General features: G+C 40.3%; 1 protein-coding gene across 3 annotated transcripts in view; it reads right to left on the minus strand.

Annotated features, from left to right (window-relative positions):
- Positions 1–23,535, minus strand: part of LOC122539986 (progranulin-like) — a 106,104-nt gene that overhangs the window by 68,859 nt on the left and 13,710 nt on the right. Inside the window, exons 1-2 of one of the 3 annotated variants that reach the window (XM_043675241.2) lie at positions 20,549–20,694; positions 4,753–4,893 (exon numbers count right to left, since the gene is read on the minus strand). In XM_043675241.2, the coding sequence (XP_043531176.2) occupies positions 4,753–4,890 (138 nt within the window). In that variant the 5' untranslated portion in view covers positions 4,891–4,893; positions 20,549–20,694. Of the gene's footprint in view, positions 1–4,752; positions 4,894–13,232; positions 13,373–20,548; positions 20,695–23,535 lie in introns of those variants that run through there. The other 2 variants (XM_043675244.2, XM_043675243.2) reach the window with 2 other exon arrangements.

Genomic DNA, 23,535 nt, shown 5'->3' on the forward strand with positions numbered 1-23,535 from the left:
TCTGATAGTACAATTATATCAATTAAGGTATATTTGTTTCATATTTGTGGTGCAAAAGTAATAATTAAAATAATTGTGTGGAGGAAGATAATTAAGTTGAGTAAAATCTATTGGAAACAAGGAGCACTTTAAATAAATCACTTCATAGAAATGTTTCACAGTCTGATTTTCACTTTTAATACCCATTTTGTTCAGTCCATATACCTCATACGGTGAATAACTGAGCTTAATACTTCATTAATTATTTTTCTTCCTTATTTTTAAACTTTCATCTATTTATTTCCCATATGCAGGGGGGAAAAGTTTGACCTACAGTCTTAACTTGAGTTTGCTGGCTGACCAAATGATAGCTTTTTTTTAGTAGACAAGACACAGTCACTCTTTTATGACATGTAATAATACTATATCTTTTCATTAGAACAAAGGCTGCACACTTCAGCTCTGAAGAGTTACAGCTATTTTCTGGAAAGCCCCTCATTATTGTGAATGTGTTACAGGAGCTGCCCAAATCATAACAACATATCAATATGAAGCCTAACAGATAATAAGAATTATTTGCTCCCTGTACATTAAATTTCCATTTTCTCTAGCATTCTCAAATAGTTACCTAAATGAGCTGAAAAATGTGTTGCTGGAAAAGCGCAGCAGGTCAGGCAGCATCCAAGAAGGAGAATCGACGTTTCAGACATAAGCCCTTCATCAGGAAATGCTTCAGGAAGGGCTTATGCGCGAAACGTTGATTCTCCTGCTCCTTGGATGCTGCCTGACCTGCTGCGCTTTTCCAGCAACACATTTTTCAGCTCTGATCTCCAGCATCTGCAGTCCTCACTTTCTCCTAGTTACCTAAATGAGTCAATTTTCAAGCTACTCAATCTCCTCGGCATATTATTGTACCATAAGTTAATAGTACAAGCAGAACAAAAGTTACTGTTCTTAGTTTTACTCAGACAGTGCACAAGTAGGAGTCAAATTCATAAACATTCCTATCTCTCAGGCACATTGCAGGAAAAAACTAAGGTTCTTTGAAACAGGGTTAAATATCTAGAATATTCTCCTTAATAACACTGAGTCTTCTGCACCACAAAGACCACAGTTCTTTCAAGGCAGGGCCTTGCCATCACCTTCTCAAAAGCAATTAAGCATTGACAACAAATGTTGTCTTTCCTAACTATTTCCACACCCATGCACAAATAGAACAAACATCATATTTTCTCAAATTGAGCTCTCTGGTTGCCCTGAAGGAACACCATGTGAAGGGAGTTGCTTATGGAAGTTTTCACCTTATTGACCTTAATATTCATTCAGGGGATGTGGGCATCACTGGTTGTGCCAGCATTTATTGTCCATCCCCGGCTGCTCCTTTGTACTAAGTATGACTCCAACCAATGGAGAGCTTTACCCCTCAATGCTAGAGCTCCTTAATACCATAATCTGTCAGACGTGGCCTTGATGTCAACTGCAGTCACTCCTACCTCCCTCTGGAATTCAGCTTCTTTGTCAAAGGCTGAAACAAGGTTGTAATTAAGTGAGGTGCAGAATGGCCCTGGCAGAATACAAAACTGAGCATCGGTGAACAGGTTATTGCTAAGCAAGTGCTATTTGATGACACTTTCCATCACTACAGTGTTGATTGAAAATAAATTAGGAGGAAGACGGTCAATAATACTACCCTGCCAGGGGAACAAGTCATTTCCAGGATGTTGGTCAGCAAGGTGTAATTCCATGCATATGACTATATCAGGCTGTGGTTGACTAGTCTGTGAGACAGCTGCCCCAATACTGGCTCTAATCACCAGATATTGCTAAGGAGGATTTTGCAAGATTAAAAGGGCTGCATTTGACATTGTTGACTCCAGTGCTGAGGTCAATGCCAGGTCATACTCTGAGATTCATTCCTTTTTAATGCCTAAACATGTTATGATTATTCTACTTTCTTCAGCAGTGAATCATTAACAATAGGAGGAAAGCATCGGTAACTGCAGTTTCTTTGTTGTTAACTTTACGCAAGAAGTTCTTCACTCAATGACAACATTTTTGTTTCAAGAGTCATTCTAAGCTTCAATGATTTCTATTTTGTTGGCTATCCCTAATTTGCCCAGAGGGCAGTTAAGAGTCAAACACATTGATGAGTATTTGGAGTTACACATAGGCCCCACCAAGAAAAGATGGTGGTTTCCCTCCCTAAAGCACATTAATGAACCAAATGGGGTTTTCACGACAATTAACAGTGGATACATGGTCATCATTAGATTCTTAGTCCCAGATTTTTATTGAAATCAAATTGTGCCATTTGTCATGGGAGGATTTGAACCAGGTCCCCAGAATATTATTATGGGTCCCTGGATTAACAGTCCAGTAATAACACCATGAGACCATCGCCTCCCCAATACTTAAGTAAAGCTTTACAAATAAAATTCTGCTCAGTTAGCAGTGGCAGGGAGTGAGGTGGTTTTCCAGAAACAGTGCCTCTGAGACTGCACATTATTAACTATATTGTTAATAACATTCTTGATTCTCAAAGCTGAAGATCAAATCCAGGTTTTCTTCGGTCAATAAAAGACGCCATTTGCTATTGTACACAAGCTTGATCACTAAATCAGTTGCAGCATAGGTAAGTTATATTAAACCCAAATGGGTCTGTCCTTTTCCTACACTCAAAAGCTATCAAAAGATTGTCCTCCACACAATCAAACTGAGCCAACATGTTTATAGCAATTATTCAATTATGTATGTTTTACTTCTAGCAGAATAGGGTTGTTTCATTTAAGTCAAGTTTCACTATTTCTGAAAATCTACAAAATGGTAGGTTTAAAAACAAATAGGCCTTTCTTCAATTTGCAGGATGTAGAGCGACTTCCGCCAAATTCCCCAAACTCAGAGATTTACCATCTGTTACTGATAACCAAATAAAAAGCCGCCTGGAGATGATGATTAGAAGAACATATTTTACATGGGTGTTGACTGCTCCATTCCCTTTAGTGACCAAATAGATTATTTATCTATTTTTGAAGGAAATATGGAATGCGAAGGCAAAAAGCTGCAATTAAAAACTAGTTGATGTCTAATTTCTTTGGGAGAATCAGATCATTCAAGATGAGGGAATCTCAACAGACAGCCAATACTGAAATTTTTATCAGAAAAAATGGCAAAATACAAACAAGATACCACAGTACCAAGACTTTAGGGGAGATTAAAGAGTAAGGGAAGAGGCAAATTCCTAACAATTGAAGGAGTTGTGGTTATTAAAAATTTAAAATGAGTATTACTTCACAGGAGTGGCATAGTTGATAATACAAAGGGATCTTAATCAATTGGGCCAATGGGCTGGGGTGTGGCAGATAGCATTTAATTTGGATGAATGCAAGTTATGCATTTTGGTAAAACAATCATGGCCAGGACTTAAACAATTAATGGTAGGGCCCAGAGAGACTGAGGGGTTCGGGTACATGATTCTTTTAAAGTTGCTTCAGAGGTAGCCAGAGGGGTTAAGGCGGTGTTTAGCATGTTGCCTTCATTGCTCAGACCACTGAGTATAGGAGTTGGGCCATCATTTTGAGGTTATACAGGACATTGGTGAGACCACGTTTGAAGTACTGTGCACAGTTCTGGTCACACTGCTATAGGAAGGATATTATTAAATTGGAGACTGTTCAGAAATGATTTAACAGGACGGTGCCAAGACTGGAGGGCTTGAATTATAAAGGAGGGGCTGGATAGGCTGGGACTTTTTTCACTGGAGCATAGGACGTTGAGGGGTAGCCTTATGGAGATTTATAAAATAATGAGGGGCATAAAGTGAATAGCAAAGGTATTTTCCCTCAGGTAGGGAATTCAAAACTAGGGACATATTTTTAACCTGAGAGGAGAAAGACTTAAATGGGACCTGAGGGGCAATTTTCAGAGAGGATGGTTCATATTTAGAATGAACTGCCAGAGGAAGGGGTAGATGCGGGTGCAGTTGCATCATTTAAAAGACATTTGGATAGGCACATGAATTGGAAAGGTTTAGAGGGTTATGGGCCAAATGCAGGCAAGTGGGACGAGTTTGCTTTAAGAAACTTGGTCGTCATGGACAAATTGGACTGAAAGGTCTGTTTCCATTCTGTATGACTCAGTCAATTGTTCTGCTTGCACTGAACAACAATCTTTTTCTCTCAAAAATACTCAAGTTACATTCCAAAACTCCCTAGATTCTGGAATAACCCTTTGGATTGGAAAACTGTATTATCACTATAATTTTTAAGATGCAGAACCTAAGCAATTACAGCACACCAGTTTAATAACATCTGTGTTAAGTCACTGGAACCCATAAAGGGGCAAGTGGCTGAGCAGTTGGACAAATGGAAGTTGACTGGAGTATTGATTTGTGAAGGGTAGATCTGATCTATCTGGACTAGATGAATTTGTTGATCTGAAACACACTGGTGGACAACAGAATGCATATGGATGTTTTTATTGATTTTGAAAATGCTACACAAAATTAGCAAAAATAAAAACAAAGTGAACCGCAAGCAAATTGCAATGTGAATTAATAATTAATGGTTTGTGAAGCAGAAGGAAGCGCAGGTTTAAAGGAAGCACACTTTGATCACCAGCATGTGCTAAATTGTTTCCTTTCTACTCAGATTGACAGAAAACGTTCTGTGCAAAATCAAAAGAAAACAAATCATAACATGAGTATTTCAGACGAATTCCAAGAAGAAAAAAAATGAAAGGATTACTACCCAATAAGCGTAACTGGGCACAACCTACCTGAGGGAGAGGGCAACAGGTATAACCACCATTTGGCTTCTTACAACAGGTTGTTCTGTATGGGCAGGTAGATCCATCTGGACAGACAGCGGAGGCCAGGCCAGTGGCCAGACACAGGAGGACAAACTGTTGGATCATGGTCTGAAACGAAAAACAGAAAACTTTGTCAATTTAATAGATAGTACGTAAGCAATGGCAAAAGGCATATGAATAAACAAAAGTCAGTCCCTCTATCTGACCGTGTAAACAAGATGACAGCATTAGACACACAGCTTTCCCGGTGACCAGCACCCAGACCCAGCAACAAAATGCCCTTGTCTAATTTCAGTAAGCATCCTCACTTGATGCCCAGCTCACAGACTGAATGATGGCAGAGAGGTTTAAAGGCAAACCTCATCAATTCGAAGGGGGCGGAGGGAGAGAGTTGGGGTGCGGGGGGAGAGTGGGGCGGGCATTGGCAGGAGCAGGGGGAGAGAGATATGGGGGGGACGGGAGAATGGGAGAGAGAGAGAGATGAGTGGGGCAAGATGCAAGCGAAGAGAGAGAGGGGAAGAGAGACAGAGGGAGAAAAGAGACTTTTAACCTCTCAGGTCTAGTCATTTTATTAGTATATCTGCCACCTGCGTCTCTTGCTAACCAGTGGAAGAAACTAGAGAATGACGATTAAAGCAATATGCCAGCCAGCGGAAGAATCAAAGTTCATCTCAACCACAGTACCTGGGAACAAAAATAATTAAACTGACTTTCCAGTTTTTTGTCTCTGTTGATAACCTATTTACTTTATTTAACTGTGTATTTTAAAGGAATTTAGAAAAGTTTTACATAGCAGTATTATAAGCTGATGGCCTATAACTGTTTACATGTAACCAGAATCTAAATGAGAGAAAGTGAGAACCGTAGGTGGTAGAGATCAGAGTTGAAAAGTGTGGTGCTGGAAAAACAGAGCAGGTCAGGCACTATGCAAGGAACAGGAGAGTCGATATTTCAGACATAAGGCCTTCATGAGGAATGTGGGTGGGGGGGGTGCGTCTGACAGATAAATAAGAGGGTGGGAAGGAAGGTAGCTGGGAAGGTGATAGGTAGATGCAGGTGGGGGTGTGAATGTGATAGGGAAGGAAGATGGACAGGTAGGACAGTTCAAGAGGACGTGCCCAGTTGGAGGGTTGGATCTGGGATGAGGTGGGGGAGGGGAGATAAGGAAACTGGTGAAGTCCAAGTTGATGCCATGTAGTTGGCGGCTCCCAAGGCAGAAGATGAGACGTTCTTCCTCTAGTCATCGGGTAGCTTGGATTTGGCAGTGGAGGCGGCCTAGGACTTGCATATCCTTGCTGGAGTGGGAGGGGGAGTTGAAGTAGTCGGCCACAGGATGATGGGGTTGTTTGGTGCATGTGTCCCAGAGATGTTCCCTCAGCGAGGTGGCGTCCTGTCTCCTCAATGTAGAGGAGACCACATCAAGAGCAATGGGCACAGTAGTGCACAAAAATCTCTGCCAGATGTGGAAAGATCCCTTGGGGCCTTGGTCGGAGGTGAAGGGGTAGGTATAGCTCAGGTTTTACACCTCTTGAAGCAGCAAGGTACGGTTCCAGGAATGGAGGGTGAGTTGGTGGGGACGTGGACCTAACAAGGGAGTCGCGGAGGGAATGGTCTCCACGTAATGCAGATAGGGGTGGGGAGGTCTGATTGCAGGTGGCGGAAATGGCAGAGGATAATGCGTTGTGTCTAGAGATTAGTGGGGTGAAAGGTGACAACCAGGGAGTCCTATCCTTGTTGCAGTTGAGGGACTGAAGTCAAGGGCAGAAGTGCAGGAAGTGGAGGAGATACGCTGGAGGGCATTGTAGATCACGTGGGAAGAGAAACTGTAGTCAGTCCAAATGTGCAGGTTAGGTGAATTGGCCAAGCTAAATTGCCTTTAGTGTTAGGTGCAAGGGCAAATGTAGGGGAATGGGTCTGGGTGGGTGCGCTTTAGCGGGTCGGTGTGGACTTGTTGGGCCAAAGGGCCTGTTTCCACACTAAGTAATCTAAGAAACTGTAGTCCTTGAATCTGGAATGTCCTGGAGAGGAACTGCTCTTCCTGGGAGCAGATCGCTAAATGCTTGTAATAAATAGTGACTTTTGTTCAGTCTCCAAATCTAGAAAATCCTTTCTATTAATCTGCACCTGAAAACCAGGTAAATTGGGGAACTTTGCATACATTATAAAATCTTTAACTTTTTTGACCATTCCGGAATAGCAGGGCTCAATATCCAGCGAGTCATAACGATAGGAAGATCCCATATTCAACCAATAGTCTGTGCTGAGATTAGTGATCACAGCACTCATTTAAAAAGTGAAGACCACCTTAAATAAAATGACTTATTTTGTTGTGTTATAAAGGAACCAGCCATATGCATATTGTACTTTGCAGTGTTTCACACTATGGGATGAAATACATTTGCTGCCATTGAAGGTCGCTTTGGCAGAAGAAGTGCTTTAATGACAAACAGTTCAAACAACGACTCATAACTGAATGTTACTTTGAAAAACATGGCAGGGAGCATTTTTCTTTGGAAACATATAATTTATCAAAAAAAGTGAAAGCTCATTTTGGGGGTCAAGTGAGGCATTCTATCTACCAGAACTTAGAAAAATGAAAGAGGATTGAAAAATTGGTGAAAAGCTAATGCAAGAGAAAGAAGTTGTTATGTGCTGTATAATATTTAGGTTCTTAATGGAGAACAAGCATTTTGACATGTAGCATAATATTATACCACTAAGGGAGTTTGGATTGCATGCATTCATATTCACTGATAAGTTCGACTGTAATACTAGTCATCAATGCAGTATCTGCCTGAGTGACTGAACTGTGCTTTGATAAAATTGTATTACAATTGTACTTTTATATCATTTAGATAGATTTGGCAAATAGACAACAACTTTACAGACCTAAATGCACATTTAGTTTGAAATTCAGATACACCAGGAAGAGTTAAGATGCGTAGATGTTTGAAATGGATGCTGATATCAATTGCATTTTCATAAGTTGAAAGTGGGAGGTAATGGAGGGTAAAAAAAGCAGCAAGTACATGAAGCTGTAGTTGCACAACACAAAGATTTCAAAATGTGCACCCACTATGGTTAGTGAGTCACTGTGTCAAACAAATCAGGGTGGTCTCAGTTTTGAATTAGAATTATACAGATGGAAGCTTTTAAGCTTTTCTTGCTTGTATGCAGTTTTTGCAAGAGTCATATGATTAGTTCCATTCACCTGCTGCCCCCCACCCCCATAAATGGGGAACTAAATTTTATTCTATTGCATAGTTAATATGTAGTTCCCTCCTGAAGGTTAATATTGAAACTATTTCCACCACCCTTTCAGAAAGTGCATTTTGCATCAAGATTCACTGGAAAACAAAATTTCTCGACCACCTTAAATTTATTTCCTGTGGTCACTAACAACTTTGTCACCTAATTATATCTCCCCATTTATTCAAAATCCTTCAATTTTGAACATTTATCTCAAAAACTCCCCTTCACTTATTTTGCTTTGAGAACAAGTTATCTCCTCTCTCCACAAAATATCCATGATATTATTCATGTAAATCACACTCTACTTCCTCTGCATGGTTTGAGCATCCTTCTTAAAACAGTGCAGAAAACAAGAAGCATTCCAGCTGAGGTCTAACCAATGGTTAAGATATTGAGCTATACTTCCTTATTTCTGTTCCCTATATCTTTACTTATAAAGGCATATATGCCCAATGTTTTCATCTTACGATAAGCAACATCAACTTATTCTACCACCTTCAAATATTTGTCTATGTAAACTTGAGGTTTCAGTATTCTTGCACGACCTTTAAAATTATACAACTTAGTTTACAGAGTCTTTGATTTTTTTTCTTCCAAATACAGTACATCACTTCACACTTCTTGGAATAAGTAATTTGTCATGGTTCTGCACTAGCTCTGATGGTTTGAGTTTGCCAAACTCAATCTGAGTGACAGTAGCCATATCAGATAAAACAAAAGGTCAAATTGTGTTATGCAAGATTGCAATCTTAACACTGTGCAAAAACAGGAAGCAATACCAGAAAACAGGAACGTAAATCACATGCCCAACAGCACTGGAAACTCCCCATTTAGTTGAAAGGTATTGGTTAGATTTCAGACTTTTTAAACAACACTGCTTGACAACAGCCTCCATGGCAAGATCATATTTTTGCAATCTGAAATCAGTTCTTTCACTTTCAGTACCTGATATAACATTTGATAAGTATATTTTAATAGCCAGTAAGCAAATTGATTTCTCTCCAAGCACAGATCAGATGGCAATATTACTTTCAACAAAATCCTACAGGCTAGTAACAGGCAATTTGATTTACAAACTATTTGGCCCAACATCTGTGTTACACAAGTTACAAAATATATTGAACAATGGTCTGCAAATGAATTTATGCTTTCTCCAGACCAAATCGGTCCACGTGGGTTAACCCTGTGACTGAGCATTGTCTTCTCCATATTAAACAACTTCACAGCTACAACAGTGACTTCACTCCAAAAGAATTTTATTGACTGTAAAACTGCTTTAGGATGGCCACAGTAGAGATGCTAATTTTCGTTCACAGAAAGACCACTTGGTTTAAGCTCCTGGAATTCTGGATCAAATTCCAATAATAATCTGCTGTTTACAACAGAACACAAATTCTTCTCTACTGGTTCCACAAAAACACAGAACTGTCATTCAAGTCTTTAATCTTGGCATTTAATCCTACTTTTGGGTCAGCATGCCCATGAAATGTACAGGTGTCTTAGTACAGTACACTAGTACACCTTTTAGGTCTGTGAGGATACTGTCAAATTTTGGAATATGACCAATCTATATATTCATTTCAAAACCATGACCTTGAGCTTTGAGAGTCCTGAAGATGTAGTTAACAAACAGTATTTCTGGATTTTAGTACTTAATAATAAGCTTCAATGTATTGAGGCACCGCAGATGCTGCATCCCAATATCTAACATCAGGCAACTTGTTTTCCTTCATCTTTAAACAGGCATGATGCAGGTCAAGTGACACACAAGCAAATCCATAGTTTCTTTAAAAAAAATTCTTCTAAATCTCCTGTATGTTTTCTTCATTTGCTTCCACTCAATTTTTTAAAAAAAAAAGTTACAAAATAAGGATTGGTTAAAATTGATAATATTGCCTGTATCATTCACGTACAAGTTGCTGTGAAGGCTGTGTTTGCCTGAAAACAATGTGCAAGGTTGCCAACAACACTGCAGCCTGCTACCAGCTAATTGCAATTGGAGTTGAGCAATTCTTTACGTTTTCAGTAGAGTCTAGCTCTGTTTTCTACAAAAATATCAATTGTGTCATTCTTGTCACAATCCGGGGTCAACACAGCACACAATGCTATCGCCACCACTGAAATCCAATCCATTTTCAAAAGTCAATATTCTGTTGCAAGATTGGTTTTGAAAATAATCTGCCTTCTATTACAGGCTCAGTATTTTTAATCTATACCGGTCTTGAGTACTGCCTTAGCTTTGTAAACCAGATCTATTTTGCACATTTCTTCAGCTGCCTTGTACAACTAGGCGTGAGGCCTTCAGATCAAGCGACCCACTCAACTCTAAGGAATCCAAGAATCACCTTCACAGAGTCATTAAGACAGCCAAGGGCCAATACTGATCCAAACCAGAGACCCAGACAGACACGCGGCGACTATGGCAAGGACTGAATGACATCACAGGTTCTAAAAAGAGACAGTGTCAGATAGCAGATACACATCCCTGCCAGATCGTCTCAACACCTTCTATGCTTACTTTGAGCAGAACTTCAGCGGAGAGGTAACACCTATTCTGACAAGTCCTGACAAACCTATCCCAACAGTCACTGCATTAGAGGTCAGATCAGTTTTCCTTTGTGTGAACCCAGGGAAAGCGATGGGACCAGACGAAGTACCAGGCCATGCACTGAGAGCATGCACAGATCAACTGGCAGAGGTGTTCTCGGACATCTTCAACCGCTCCCTGCAGCAGGCCACTGTCCCTGTCTGTTTCAAGAGGGCCAACGTCATCCCTGTGCCTAAGGAGGCTCATACAGCATGTCTCAATGACTACCACCTAGTGGCCCTAACTTCAGTGGTCATGAAGTGCTTTGGAAGGCTGGTCATGGCATCAATCAACTTCAGCCTCCCCGCTACTCTTGATCCACTCCAATTTGCCTATCAGACCAACAGATCCACGTCAGATGCCATACCACTTGCCCTTCACTCCTCCCTAGAACATCTTGACACCAAGAACAGCTACGTAAGAATTCTATTCATTGACTACAGTTCAGCCTTCAACACTATCATCCCCTCGAGACTGATTACTAAGCTTAGTGATCTCGGACTAAACCCCATTTTCTGCAACTGGATCCTCAGTTTCCTGACCTACAGGCCACAATCAGTGAAGATTGGGTACAATATTGCATCCTCACTAACACTCAACATTGCAGCCCCCCAGGGGTGCGTACTGTACTCACTGTATAACCACGACTGCATCACCAAATACTAGACTAATGCCATTTACAAGTTCACTGATGACCCAACCATGGTCGGTCGAATCTCAGATGGCAACGAAATAGACTACAGTCAGGAGGTGGAAGACCTGGAAAAATGGTGCACTGAGAACAACCTAGCTCTCAATGCCAGCAAAACTAAGGAACTCATTATTGACTTTCGGCGGGATGTTACTCCTGCCCCCCTACATATTCACAGCACAGAGGTGGAATGAGTGTAGAGTGTCAAGCTCCTGGGAGTGGTCATCCACAACAAGCTTTCTTGGACTCTTCATGTGGACGTACAGGTTACAAAGGCCCAACAACATCTCTTCTTTCTCAGGCAACTGAGGAAATTTGGCATGATGGCAAATACCCTTGCCAACTTTTATAGGTGCGCCATCAAGAGCATTCTGTCTGAATGTATCACTATCTGGTATGGCAACTGTACCATTCAAGATCGAAGACAGTTACAGAGAGTGGTGAACTCAGCCCTGACAATCACCAAGGCCAACCTCCCAGCTATGGAATCCATCTATCAGGCCCGCTGTCAAGGAAAGGCCACCAGCATTCTCAAAGATCCATCCTACCCTGACAATGCTTTTCTACAACCTGTACCATTGGGGAGAAGGTACAGAAGCCTGAACACACACACACACACAGCCGGTTTTGAAAAAGTTTCTACCTTACTGTTAGAATACTGAATAGACTCTCAAACTCTTAACATTCGCCTGTATCTGTTTTTTTGGTTTTGCTGCTGTTTACCTATTATTTACCTATCTATGCTACTTAACTCTGATCTGCCTATATTGCTTGCAAGACAAAGCTTTTCACTGTGCCTTGGTACACACGACAATAAATTCAATTCAAATCAATTCAGCTGGATATTGAACGAAAGCAATAGAAACTTAGCAGTTGTGGCAGCATCTGTGGAAAAAGAAAATGTCAATATGGATACTGAATGACTTACTGCATGGAATTCACTAGGGTCGGTGTCCCCTCAAGTGGAGTGTTTGGTCCTGAGCATACTTCTCTTGGGTTACATACAAATTCTTTGTCCCTGCCTTAAGAATTAATGGGGCAATCTCAAACAAATTATTGAAGTCAACCATAATTACTTACCACCCTAAATTCAAGCAGCGGTCAATTATTCTATCCATTCCAAAAGTATGAAAGTGTTAATTTGATAATGTGAGAATATTCATGACAGTTCATATTCATATGAACTGCGCATGTATAAATGCACAAACACATACATAGACAGAGTTCAGGACACATTACGTGGTACACAGACCGGTTAAAAATTACATAGCCTCAGGCAAAAATCAGTGTTTAGTTCTGAGAACCCAGTGGCAAAGAAAACAGTAATCCACTACGAAATGTTTATTAAAATGAAAGGTAACATTTCAAACAATTCTGAATGCATTGTTAGGTTGTTTTAAATAAGCAAGCATTATTGTTAACACACAGAAATGTAGAAGCTTTTTAAAACCAAGCCCACTCCACATTTCAATGAGATCATGGCTGATCGTGAATTAAGTTCACATCCTTTAATATTTTTGGTTAACAATTTTAAATGAGATTAACAGATTTTTAATCGTTGACATAGAAGCAACTGCCACAGCAGAGTTTGCAAAACTCCAGTAATTGAAGTGTTACCTAAATTCATCCCTAAAAAGCTTTGATTTTAACTCAGACTATCTCCTAGTGCTAGGCTCATGCATGAGGAGAAATAATTTTCTCTCTTCCCAACTGAACAGGTTTTGTTAATATTTTTAAAACATCATTCAAATCAACCCTCAACTTACTGAATACCGGGACAAACAATCTCGATTTGTAATCTCTCCTCGTAAATTAACTTCCAAAGTTCAAGCATCATTCTGGTGAAATTATTCTATAATTCCTCCTTTGCCAACACAAGGTCCACTTGCCATTCATCCAGCTACTCTGTGTACTTACATGTGTCGATATCTGAGAACCAGTGTCTCCAGCATTAAGGAGGAACAGCCCAATGTGACGAGAAATTAAGTTTTTAAATAAAGTACCTTACTAAATATTGCACAGTAATGTTCTTGCATATGCAAGCTCCATTGCATACACTAACCGAATTTAGAGCTTGGGCTTTCAGAAAACCAAATGAAAGTGACTGTATGCTTCTCAGAAACCACACTTCTTGAAAAATTTGCTTTCTGCCACACAGCATTCTATATGAAGCCCCAAGGGAAAGCAGCTAATCTTGCCTTGCCATATTGTGACAATCCAGACTGCAGGGGTGAGCTGGAGACATGAGAGAGAACACGAGTGAGTGAGCATGTGAGTCAGAGTAAATGTACGTGTATATAAGAGAGGGAGATCTCATCTATACTAACGTATATTCAACATCAGGAACAGAGAGATTGCTGCCATGGTAGACATTCTATTCACAAAACAAAAAGCTTGAGAGTAAAGTGATTGAGCATACCAGCGAAGTACTTCTCAAGTGTTGTTACTGTTGCAAAGTACAAAAATACGACAGTTAATCTGCACACAGCAAACTGCAAAAACAATCACTAGTTTCCACACACTACAGACAAAGGAGGACACCACATACATCCTAGGACAGGCGAAACAAAGACATGCATGAGAATGCTTAGAGGTATGGCATGCGCACCAGAACTCCATCAATAAACATAGATTTAGATCCTATCTACCTTCCCTTGAAAAAAGAACCGTAAATGTCTTCACCCACCTTAAGAAACCAAGACCTAGAAAGAGAGAGACGGGACATGCTACCAGCGCTTCACCGGAGACTCTCACTGATGATGTTACCTAGTCATGGTGACGAAACGTCTGAAAACAAACATTCCAGCTCAGCGAGCTAACTTACATACTTATAAAAATCTTCTATTTGAGTGATAAATGTTGTTTGGCTATTAAGCAGTGAAGTTCTGCACACATGACAGTAATCTGTGCAATGAATTGTACTAAATATTGAAGACACCACAATTTAATACTTCGTTGTGAAGTTATAATTTGTACTTTAAAAAATGAATTTATAGGAAGCAATTTATGTTATCAACCATAGAAAGGATTACCAACTCTTGCCCATATGATGTTAGAGAAGTTGTAGGCCATTTGATCCATCAAGTCTGCTTCACCATACAAAGAGATCATGATTCATCTAATAATCCTTAACTCCATTTTCCTGCTTTTCCCCACAACCTTTGATTCCCTTACCAATTCCCTTCCTAGACTCTTCCCCAACTGAAACAACATAACAGGACCTACAGTATCAAATATTCTTACATTGAATACCATGTGCACCCACCACCCCCAAGGTCTGGTCCAGTCTCATTCAACAGTCCAAAGACGTGTAGATTAGATTGACCGGTCATGACAAATTGAATAGTATCTGGAGATGCAGTTAGCTGGATTAGCCACGGTAAATGCGGGATTACAGGGATGGATAGGGAGTAGGGTACTGGGCAGGGATGGGATGCTCTTCAGCAGAATGGAGCAGAGCAGATGCAATGGGACAAATGACCTCTTTTCGTACTGTAAGTATTCTCTGATTCTATTATCTAAACCTGTATACTAGCTTTTCATGATTTATGTACAAGAACTCCCATAACCCATTCCATAGCTTTCTGCAGGCTCTCGCTATTCAAGTAATATTCAGCTCCTCTATTCTTCCTGCCACAGTAGATAAACTCATGTTTTCCCACCTTAATTTCCACCGGCCAAGTTTTTGCCCAATCACTTAACCTGTCTATATCCCACTGTAGTTTGTGTCATCCTCACCATTTGTCTTCTTATCTGTTTTTGCATTATCTGTAAACTTGGCTATAATATATTCACTTTCCTCATCCAATTCATTATATATACTGTAAATAATCACTTAACAATAGTCAATACGGTCCACTGTTAGCAAGCATCAGTCATACAAACATGAAGAACTCTTATGGCTGATAAGTGAGCTATGTTTCTAAGCCAAATTTCAATTTTGAAATAGAATATGTTAGAGAGAGACAATTACACTTTCAACAAATGCAAGATTTTCCGATGGGTTATCACTAGTATACTTACATACAGATGAAGAAGGACAGCGCTTTGACTGGGACAACACATCCATCTTACAACAAGCTAAACAGAGACACGCACGGGAATTCCTACAGGCCTGGCACTCCAACTGGAACTCCATCAATAAACACATCCATTTGGACCCCATCTACCATCCTCTGAGAAAAAGAACTGGAAATGATATCACCCACCTTAAGAAACCAAGACACATAAATAGCAAGCAGGACATAACACCAGCGCTTCACCAAAGGCTAACTGATGATGTTACCTAGTATGGTGACAAAACGTCTGAAAACAAACATTCCAGCTCAGCGAGCAAACTTACAACCAGAACCTCAACCTGAGCTACAAATCTTCTCAAAAATCGCAAACCCTAAATCATAGAGACCTTATTATCTTGAGTCGTATCTGTGGACTCACCACTCAAGGACAATTGTAGGTGAAAATGGGTTGGCTTCCATGCCTTTCATGACCTTATACTCCTGTACAAACGCCCCCCTCAGTCTCCCTCGCTTAAAAGAAAAACCTCTCCTGATAGCTCAGAACACTGAATCCACACACAACATCCTTGTAAATTTCTTCTGCACTCTTTCCAGTTTAATAATATCCTTCCTATATCAAGGTGACCAAAACTGAACACAATACTCCAAGTGCGGTCTCACCAATGTCCTTACAAGAGCAACATAACTTTCCACTTCTATACTCAATGCCCTGACTGATGAAGGCCACTATGCCCTGTCTACCAGTGACTCCACTTTCAGAGAACTGTGCACCTGAACGCCAAGGTCCGTCTGTTCCACTATACTCCTTAAGACCTACCATTCACCATGAAACTTCTACCTTGATTTGACTTTCCAAAATGCAAGACTTCACACTTATCTATATTAACGTCCCATTTGCCATTTCTCAGCCTATTTCTCCCGTTGATTAAGGCCCTGCTGCAATTTCTGATAACCTTCTTCACTGTCCACGATACCGCCTATTTAAGTGTCATCTACAAACTTACTAATCATGCCTTGTGTATTCTCATCCAATTCATCGAAGCAGGTGACAAACAGTAATAGGCCCAGCACCAATCCCTGAGGCAATCGACTGGACACAGGCCTCCGGTGCGGCAAGCATCCTTCCACTGTTAACCTTGGCTTACTACCATCAAGCCAATTTTGTATCCAATTTGCCAGCTCCCCCTGGATTCAATGATATATTAGATAATCATCATTTTATAACATTGTAATCAATCTCTCCCCACCCCCACTATTACTCTGCATTGACTTCATCTTCCAGTTTTACAGCTCCCTAATTTCCCCACCTCCTTAAAAGTGTCCTTAAATAGAAAAAGTGAATTCAGGACAAACTTATTTGCCTAAAAAAAGGTAACAAATGGAACTTATCACCATAGTGGTTCAAATAAATATCAGAGGGGCAAGTCCAAAGGAGAAAGAAAAAAAAGGTTATGCTGAAGGGACATGGAAACGAGCGATTATTTTGCCTTGGTCTTCAATTCCACGTGATACTAATGAAGCCAGAAATTTTCTCAGTCATTCACTCACCTCCACCTTCATTCTCCACTAAAAAAGTTTTCCTCAATCCCATCTCATCTGCTCCCCTCAGCATTTCTTGTTTTGTCCTTTCAAGACTTCTCTCAAAGCTCTTGAGGTCCACCTCCTGTTTCTTTTACCTGATTCCCATTAATTGAAATTTTCTTGACCCCCCTGGATTGTCAGTCACTGCACTTCATTCTCAGACCTTATCACTATCTAAATGTGCAAGCTATTATATTATCTCCAAAGCCCTTGAACATTGCTGAATACTCATGGGAGTCGTGGTCTTAAAAACTAACAATATTTTCAACACTTTGCAGCAACATACCCTCTTGGTTTTCATCTGAGTAAAATAGACTATTTGAAGACAATTGGCCAAATTTTGCTATAGAATGAACAGTCAGTGCTCACCATTATTCAAGTGAAATATGTCAGTAACTTCAAGCCTCCACACTTTGCTTACAATGTAGCATTGCTGAAATACTCATGAGTTAAAATTTTAAAATAATAACATGAATCAGTGTGAAGTTTCTGTACATTTATGATAAACCCATTAGGAAAAGTTGCAGACTGTCTGTTCTAATGGAAATACATTTTTAAACCATAATGAACACTTAACCATTCATCTGCCACAAATTAAAGTCTATGCTATTTTTAAAAAATATGAAAACATCTGTCTGAAATCCACATATATTGTGAGCATCTAAGATAAACCCAACAGCTGCCAGTCAGGATGCAGTTCAAGTAAAGATGTCAGCAGTAAGTTCAGTGAAATCAGTCTCAATTCAAAATTGGCAGAGGGTGGGTTACAGTCCTACTGTAATGCAGGACTAAGGAAGTGCGGCATTTATGTTTTGGATATGATAGTAAACCAAAACCTCATCTATCTCTTAACATTCCACATGTGGTTATGAACGACTCCCTGATTTGCTCAGTCCTGACAGCCCTCAAATCTAAAACTCTCTTTTAAATCATTCCATGGTCTCAACCCTCTCCAGCATTCCAAGATATGTACAATCCTCCAATTTCAGCCTCTCATATAATCGCTAATTTCCATCATTCCACTTCAGCTGCCCAAGCCTAATCTCAGTTATTCATTTCCTTATCCGGTCTCCCTACTTCTCTCCATTTTACAATTTATCTCCTTGTTGAACTTTGATCACCTTACTTAATATCTCCATGATGCTTGATGTTAAATTTAGTTCAATAATGCTCACAAAGCATCAGGCCCTTTTACTTCAAAAGGACTATACGATTGGCAGTTGCAATTTACTTCACTACTGTTCATAAATTTGCTGCTTACTTACACTTATCGCATTTTGTAGTTACTTAACTGGTCATAAAGCTTTATGAAACATTCAAGGCTTTGAACTGTGCTAAATAAATGATAGTCCTTTAATCAACAGTTTTAATCCAGTTCCACTACAGATGCCATCCACTTGACAAATAACAATACTTCTCTTAAGACTGCATCGGATCTTATTCTAACTGTATCCAACTTGTTTTCCAGAAATTAGAATATTTAAGTGTCACAGAGTCTTAGTCATCAATGTTAAACTATGATATTGCTCTTAAAAGTTATCAGTTCGCAGATTAGATCACATGGGATCCATGGAGTGCTAGCCATTTGGATACAAAGTTGGCTTGAACATAGGAGACAGAGGTTGGTGATAGAGGGTTGCTTTCCCGACTGGAAGCCTGTGACCAAAGATATGTCACAAGGATCGATGCAGGGTCAACCACCTTTTGTTATTTATATGTGAATGGTCAGTAAGTTTGCAGAATGACACCAAAATAGGTGGTGTAGTAGATGGAGTTTAAGTAAACATGAGGAATTGCATTTTGGTAAGGCAAACAAGGGCAGGACTTATAAGTTAATGGTAGGGCCCTCGGAGCGTTGCTGAACAAAGATTTAGCACTGTAGGCGCATACAGAGTAGCTCCTTCAAAATGGAGTCATAGGTAGACAGGGTGGTGAAGAAGGCATTTAGCACACTTGACTCCATCGGTCAGTGCATTGAGTATAGGATTTGGAACATCATGTTGCAGTTGTCCAGGACATTGGTAAGCCACTTTCAGATTACTGCATACAATTCTGGTTGCCCTGCTTTAGGAAGGATGCTGTTAAGGTTGAGAGGGTGCAGAAAAGATTTACAGGAATGTTGCCAGGACAGGAGGATTTGAGCTATAGGGAGAAGTTGAATGGGCTGAGGCCTTTTACCCCAGAATGTCAGAAGCTGACGGGTGACCTTACAGAGGTTTATAGTCATGAGGGAGATGGATTGGCTGAATAGCTGAGGTCTTTTTCCCCCCCCAAGGTTTGGGAGTCCCAAACTAGAGAACATAGGTTTAAGGCCTAAGAAGTAACTTTTTAATGCAGAGGATGGTGCATGTATGGAGCAAACAGGAAGTCATAAAAGCTCACACAATTGAAGAGGCATCGGGACAGGTATATGAATATGATGGGTTTAGAAGGATACAGACCAAATGAGGGCAAATGGGACTAGATCAGATTGGGATGACTGGTCAGCACAGATGAGTTAGACTGAACAGTCTGTTTTCATGCTGTACAAATTTATGACTCTTTGATGAGTCTCAAAAGAGAACACAAAACTAGCGATTGAATTAGCTTGCTCTACAGACGTTTTAACTTTGAGATATGCTAGAACACAGTATAGCTGTAACATTTGAAAACTGAAGTGCATTGCTGCAAAGTCTGTTTCAAGTGAAAACAATCTCAAAAAACCATAGGCCATTCAGGGAGGCAAACAAGCGTTGATTACTTCACAATTTCTTTGCAGTTAAATGCTTACTAAATAAAGTGAAGCTGCTATTAAAAAATACTGCCCAAACAATGGGCACCTGCAATAATACACAAACTTGTATACAAGAGGCAATACAAAGCCACAAACACATGCAAGGTATGAACTTCTGACAGGATAAAAACGAGGACTGCAGATGCTGGAAACCCGAGTCTGGATTAGAGTTGTGCTGGAAAAGCACAGCAGGTCAGGCAGTATTCAAGAAGCAGGAAAATCGACGTTTCAAGCAAAAGCCCTTAATCAGGAATGAACTTCTGGCAGCCTTTAATGCATCAAGCTCTTTTGCAAATTGTAGCACAAACCTGTCACAATCTGCTGTACTTGGGTCATTTCTCCCTGTATTTTACTTCCTTTCTGCTCCCAAATCCATGTGACGTCAGTACATGTCTATGACGGTGAGGCAGCTGTATGTTTTGTAAATGAAGCAGCTTTTTTGAAAGCAAAAGTAATGAGCTCTTACAGAGTACACTTAACTTGGGGTGGAATATTTGCATGGCTTTGCTGTCTTTGTATTTGGTAAAGAACTTTACTATCATGCATTTTTAATGTGATTTACATCTGATAGTTTTAAAACTAAGAACATGTATTTTAAAAAAACGCAACTAATGTTAGTCCCAAGGTGTAATCACTGTACAGCAAAGGTTAACAGGTTAATCCCTCAGAAATCCATAGTCGTCACGGCCCACAGTTCAAACACTATTCAGCAAGAGAATCTCAAGTTAACAGGGCGATCTAACTGGTGAACAGAAGAATTACTATTCTGGTTTGTTGGAAATAAGTACAACAATCTCAGCCTACTCAAAAGATTCAACTGCTGGTTAGTTCAATTAGAAAAGATGTAAAATTGGAAATACCTGACACTTCAGCTTTCACTCTGGGAAATTGATCCCAGACAACCGTGAGGAACTGGGCTGCTGCTCCGACGGCTGCCTCTTGTTGAATCAGGACTTACCATGTGACTATGAGGAAATGAGTACTGCATTGCAAGAAAGAACAATAGTGGCACTTTGAACCTTTGTCAAGCTACTGCTGAGTTTGTCGTTCCATCAACCAAAAATTCAACCTGTTTGTCAATATGAATTTTTATCCAACAAAATAAACATGCAGTAACAGTTTGAAAGTGGTGTATATTTGAAGTAAAATCCAATTCAACTTGCATTGAATTTCTTCATGTACACAGACAACAGCAATTGCAGAATGCCCAACCGACATCTTAAAATAAACTGGATATAACTTCCAGTAAGGAGGACCTGCATGAGGGCAATTTAAGTCTTTTTTGAAACTTCTACTTAATCTAAAATTTATCAATCCCCATAATTTCAAACCTGTACGTGAACTGACCTACACAGTTAGAAGATGCAACAAGGCAAACAGAGACAAAACATTCTGCTGTTTCAGCAAATAATTTCAAACATAAGCTCTTGTGTACAGTACTGCTGGAAATTTAACCCCTGAATTGCTCGCATATCTGCAGACTCCCAGTTAAATTTGTGTCTTTAGCTCAGACACAAAAAATTCGATAACTAGGGGACGGCTCTCTACAAAGCACAATCTACTTTCATACAGACATCTCTACAAACATTTATAGAAACCATTATTTTATTTTACTTAATCAGTACACTACATGCTCGAGTAATCTCAGAAAATGAGAATGCCGCAATAGCAAAAAAGTGCCAAGATCTAAACTGAAAAATTAGGCAGGCAGTAGGTCTTAAGAGAGCACCGAATATCAAAGAGTTATAGAGGCCTACAACATGGGGAAAGGACCTTTGGGCTAAACTGGTCCATGGCAACCTAAATGTCTGTCCACACTGACCCCATTTCCCTGCATTTGGCCCATATCCTTCTAAACCTTTCCTACCCATAGATTTGTCCAAATGCCTCTTGAAAGTTGTTAATGTACCTGCCTAAACCACTTCCACTGGCAGCTCATTCCAAACATATACCACCCTCTGTGTAAAAAGGTTGCCCCTCAGGTTCCCTTTTATTCTTTCCCCTCTAACCTTAAACTGATGCTCTAGTCCTCGATTCCCCAATTTTGGGAAAAAGACTGCTTGCATTCTCCCTATCTATGCCTCTCATGACCTTATACACCCCTATAAGATCCACCCCACCCACCCACCCCCACTCCACAGTCTCCTACACTTTAAAGAAAAAAGTCCTAGCTTGTCCAGCCTCTTCCTATAATTCAGACCATTGAGTCCAGGCAACATCCTTGTCAATTTCTTCTGCACTCTTTCCAGTTTAATAACATCCTTCCTAAATCAAGGTGACCAAAACTGAACACAACACTCCAAGTGCAACCTCACCAACATCCTTATAACTACAACATAACTTCCCAACTTCTACACTCCATACTGATGAAAGCCAGTGCGCCAAAAGCCTTCTTCAATGTCCTGTCAACCTGTGACTCCACTTTCAGAGAACTGTGAACCTGAACTCCAAGATCTCTCTGCTCCACTGTACTCCTTCAGGCCCTCCCATTCACCATGACACTCCTATCTTGATTTGATTTTTCAAAATGCAAGACCTCACATTTATCAATATTAAACTCCATTTGCCATTTCTCAGCCCACTTACTGCGTTGATCAAGGTCCTGCTACAATTTCTGATTACCTTCCTCACTATCCACAATACCGCCTATTTTAGTGTCATCAGCAAACTTAGTAACCAAGCCTTGTACATTCTCGTCCAAATCATTGATATAGATAACAAACAGTAATGGGTCCAACATGGATTCCTAATGCAGTCCACTCGTCACAGGCTTCCAGTCTGCCAAGCATCCTTCCACTATTGTCCTCTGCTTCCTATCATCAAGCCAACTTTGTATCCAAGTTGCCAGCTCCTCCTGGATTTCATACAATCTAACCTTCCAGAACCTACCACCTGGAATCTTATCAAAGGCCTTACTGAAATCCATATAGACTGCATCTACTACAGTCTTATCCTCGTCAACCTTCCTAGTCACTTAATCAAAGAACTCTAACAAATTTATGAAGCATGATCTCCTACTCACAAAACCAAGCTGACAACTCCTAATCAAACCTGTCTTCCCAAATTCAACGTTGAAAAAATTCTCAGAATCTTTTCAATAAGTTACCCACCACAGATGTTAGGTTTACTGATCTATAGTTCCCAGGGTTTTCTTTGCAGTCCTTGAATAATGGCACAACAGTCATTACCTTCCAGTCTCACCATGGCTAACAATGATGCAAAAATATCAGCCAGGGCCCCGACAATTTCTTCTCTAGCCTCTTGCAGTGTCCGTGGATATATCTGGTCAAGATGAGGAGATGTATCCATCTTCATACATTCTAATTCATCCAATACCTTGCCTATTGCGATATGGATTGTCCCCAAGATATCACCACTAACTTCTCCAAGTTCCCAAGTTTTCATGCCTTTCTCCATGGTAAACACAAAGAAGAAATATATTTTATCCAGGATGGTGTGTTGCCTCCCAGGTACCAAGAGGTCTCAGAATGTCTGCAGAATGTTCTCAAGGAGGAGGATGATAGCCAGAAGTCATTGTGCACGGTGATACAAATGACATAAGTACAAATAGGGATGAGGTCCTGCGGAGTGATTAGAGGGAGCTCGGAGAAAGGTTTAAAATCATGACCTCGTTGGTGATAATCTATGGATTACTCCCACATGCTAGTGTGAGTAAAAACAGGAGGATATGACAGATGAATGCGTGGCTAAAGAATTTGGCTTTGGGACAGGGATTCAGATTCTTAGATCATTGGGATCTTTTCTGGGGTACAGGTGGCCTGTTCAAGAGGGACAGGTTGCACCTGAATTGGAGGGGGACCAATATCTTGGCAGCTGGTTTGCTAGT

The sequence above is a fragment of the Chiloscyllium plagiosum genome, unplaced genomic scaffold, assembly GCF_037043375.1.
Source record: "Chiloscyllium plagiosum isolate Xiang-an unplaced genomic scaffold, Cpla_swu_hap1 HiC_scaffold_32, whole genome shotgun sequence".
NCBI classification, from domain to species: Eukaryota; Metazoa; Chordata; class Chondrichthyes; order Orectolobiformes; family Hemiscylliidae; genus Chiloscyllium; species Chiloscyllium plagiosum.